This window comes from Hibiscus syriacus, unplaced genomic scaffold (assembly GCF_006381635.1).
Source record: "Hibiscus syriacus cultivar Baekdansim isolate YM2019G1 unplaced genomic scaffold, ASM638163v2 tig00110020_pilon, whole genome shotgun sequence".
Lineage (NCBI taxonomy): Eukaryota > Viridiplantae > Streptophyta > Magnoliopsida > Malvales > Malvaceae > Hibiscus > Hibiscus syriacus.
Genome location: NW_024062568.1, coordinates 113,812 through 117,239, shown reverse-complemented (window position 1 = coordinate 117,239; position 3,428 = coordinate 113,812). Strand labels below are relative to the sequence as shown.

The 3,428-nt window shown below is 33.6% G+C and overlaps 1 protein-coding gene across 1 annotated transcript; it reads right to left on the bottom strand.

Annotated features, from left to right (window-relative positions):
- Positions 1-388: 388 nt before the first annotated feature.
- LOC120213037 (transcription factor MYB111-like) lies at positions 389-2,268 on the bottom strand. Its single transcript, XM_039211186.1, has 3 exons — positions 2,073-2,268; positions 1,852-1,981; positions 389-1,124 (listed from the first exon to the last, which is right to left on the bottom strand). The coding sequence occupies exons 1-3, from the start codon at positions 2,203-2,205 to the stop codon at positions 398-400; spliced, it is 990 nt and encodes a 329-aa protein (XP_039067117.1). The 5' UTR covers positions 2,206-2,268; the 3' UTR covers positions 389-397.
- Positions 2,269-3,428: the final 1,160 nt, after the last annotated feature.

Genomic DNA, 3,428 nt, shown 5'->3' with positions numbered 1-3,428 from the left:
CCATATAAATTTAAATTACCGTTCTAATTGATACTTCATTAATATTAACTTCTTTTATGTGAATATGTGTAATAGTTGGTTATCACATGAAAGATGGAAAATTAATTGATTTTTTTATAGAAAGATATTATATTTTAAGATAAATGTAAAAGTTCAAATTCATATAAAGTGAAATAAAATGAACATCTTTTAATTACATAATTAATTAATATATCTGATTATACGACCGAATTAATAGAAAAAAATAATCCCACAAATTAAAAAAATATACTTTAAAAACTAAAGATATAAATTCATCCAAAAACACTTAATACAATAAATAAAATAATTTGGAAAAAAATGGAAATTATATAATTTAATATTAGTGCCAATTGCCGACAGCTTCATTAATGTCACACTAATTTGGTGTTTTTCCAACTTCATCGTCGTCATTGCCTTCATCCCATAACCAACAAAGCACGTTATCGGAATCATCCCATAGTAATTCCCACTGTTCATCATCATCTTCACAGCACCGTAAACCACCAGTCGAAACAAACCCTGAATTCCCTGTCGACGAAGACGAGTTACAAATCCACCGTTCATCGCCACGACGATCGGTAATCTGCGTATTATTGGACAACGAGTTCCGAACGCCATCGTTTTCAGCATCTTTTAGAACCCCACCGTTCCCACTTGGATCCACGCCTCGATCACTTCGCTGTAGAATGCTGCTGAGGCGCTTTATTTCGTTGTCGAGCCACTCGTATGGTCCCATGGCTTCCTTTTCGTTCCCACCACCTGTGGTTTCTTCGCCATTATTGCCTTCGGGCCGCCTTGCATTGTTGTGCATGCAGCAGCCATGCATTTCTAGGGTTTCTTCTCCCTGGCTGTCAGTACTTTTAGGAATACTATTGCCGAGTGGCATTAAAGCTAGCTTTTGTCTTTTCATGGCGGATCGGCTTGTACGGCCGGGTTTTCGTTTCCGATGATCGGCGGGTTTGGTTATAGCGTGGAGATCGGTGGGTTTGGTTTCGTTGATGGTCTTGCTGAAACTATAAATTTTTCGGCTTAGATGAGAGTTCCAGTAATTCTTAATCTCGTTGTCAGTTCTGCCTGGTAATTGTGCTGCAATTAAAGACCACCTAATGCAGGCCAAACACTGTTAAACATTATCATCAAACAACCTGCTTATGTTTTTTTATGACCACTCAAGGAACTAATGAATGTCGTGGAAGTCACAAATTTCAAAAAAAAAATTGTACAATTTTTTTTTCTATTTTTAATATAAAAATACTATGAAAATACCAAGGGCATCAACCTTACAAAAACTATCTTTTGCGGATAAAAAACCAAAGAGCATTTTTTTTAGAAAAAAATAAGGTTGCCCTTATAAATAAATATTAAATTGTCTAATTATAATTAAATTCTAATACATCCTCAAAATTTACCGAGAAAAACTTTAAAATCATAAGCATTGTTACATATATGTTTAGGGGCAAGGAAGAAGTAGGGATCAAATATAGAGAGGGATTGAATTATTTTATATCGAAAGAACAATGATATATTAAGTAATTAAATCTAAAAATTAAGAGAAACGTGAATTTGATTTAATTATATTTAAATTTAAAAACTTAAAATATCGTTATGTTAAAAGATTTGGTCATTGTTTAGTGGTAGAGATAAAAATTAGAGGGTCAAAATAAAGATTAAATTTAATAGGATTAAAAAAAGGGTAATTTGTCATTCAATGAAAAGACAAAAAAGACTTAAAATGGATTAAAAAAACAATGATGGTTTTAAGCAAGGGAGTAATAGTATATTATAATGTGAAAGTAGTATAATAAAGTAGAAATTAGAAGGGAGATGTACCTATTTCCCAAAGCACTATGTAACTTAACAATGGTTTCTTCCTCATGGGGAGTGATGTTCCCTCTCTTCAAATCAGCCCTCAAATAATTTATCCATCTCAACCTGCAACTCTTCCCACACCTCAACAAACCTTCCAAACCCGAACCCAAACAGATATATCAATCGAACTAAATTATCGAACAAAAACTCATCATTTGATCATTAGTATAAACCAAATGTACCTGCACGTTTGGACAATGATCTCCAGGATCCTTCACCATTAGCATTAATATAATTCGTCAATATTTCATCTTCCTCGGCCGTCCATCTCCCCTTCTTCAACCCCACTTTCTCGCAACAAGGAGATCTCCCCATCTGATCTCTCGTTGCAGCTCAGCTCCCACAAAGAGAAAGACACCGATTTTGGAGATCTCCCCTTCTTCAACCCCACTTTCTCGCAACAGATATCTCTCGTTTCAATGTGGAGACAGAGTTTTAAATAAAGGGATCGAAAGAGAAAGACGATGATGGAGACCCAAGAACAGTTTTTGGCAAAAAAAATTTCTTAAACATATAGTTTAAATATATTTTCATTGGTGGGCTATGGTTAATGTCGGGTATATATAAAGGCACCGATAGTGCGTAGAATGCCAGAAAATAGGAGTGAATTAAATAGTACTCGACTTTTTGACTCGACTAGGAAAATTTTGATTTGAATTGACTCAAACTGTAATTTCATAAATTTTACTTGATTAGAAATTTTTTTCAATTCTAGTCGAGTTATAAAATATAACTCGTATAACTCGAATATTTTAGTAATTAGTGATTTGATTTTCAGGTTTGAGTTGAGTCATTTGACTCTTAATGATATATGTATATACATATGAACAAATATATATGTATTATATTTATAGAAAATAGTTTAAATTAGAATAAATAGTACCATTCATCATAATATTATAAATATTTATAATTAAATTTAAACAGAAACTCAAATATTCGACTCAATTAAAAAAATTAAAATAAAATTTGAGTCATAAAATAAGAGTAATCAACTCGAAAATTTTCGACTCGGCTCGATTGAATGTTAACCCTATCAAAAAGTAAAAAAAGAAAGGGAAAAAGGTAATGCAGTTGACTGGTGATGAGGCTTGAATGGTGCAGGGAGTTCCACGAATCCATTTCCTTTTTAATTTCATGTGAAAAAAACACGAACTCGAGGTTTGAAGCTGATGAAAGCACCCAAAAGGAAAATGAAACCTTAATTAAGCAGTTGGTGAGGGATGAGTGAAATAGCAGCAAATTGTGGGTTTCTGGTAGAAAAAATGACATTCAAACCTAGGACCACTGCCACTCGCCGGCTGTCTTATCGTTAATTAAGCTAAAATGTTCAGTGGCCGGAGACTTGGGGTTGTCGGCTTTTTACGTCCTCCATCGGCTGACGAGGCGCTTAAATATTGGAGGAGATGACTAGGTATTAATCAAATCAATACAATTATATAGGTTAAACCATTCTATCATCCGTACTGATCTAGTCATTCGATTTGCAAATTAAAAAAAATGGGGTAAACCGATATGGTCACTCTTGTTTTATAAGT

Excerpts from the sequence above, each read along its gene's own strand:
- LOC120213037 (XM_039211186.1), bottom strand. The coding sequence starts at position 2,205 with ATGGGGAGATCTCCTTGTTGCGAGAAAGTGGGGTTGAAGAAGGGGAGA. Across the intron at positions 1,982-2,072 it reads ATCATTGTCCAAACGTGCAG|GTTTGTTGAGGTGTGGGAAG; the intron begins GTACATTTGGTT and ends CGGGTTTGGAAG. Across the intron at positions 1,125-1,851 it reads CATAGTGCTTTGGGAAATAG|GTGGTCTTTAATTGCAGCAC; the intron begins GTACATCTCCCT and ends GGCCTGCATTAG.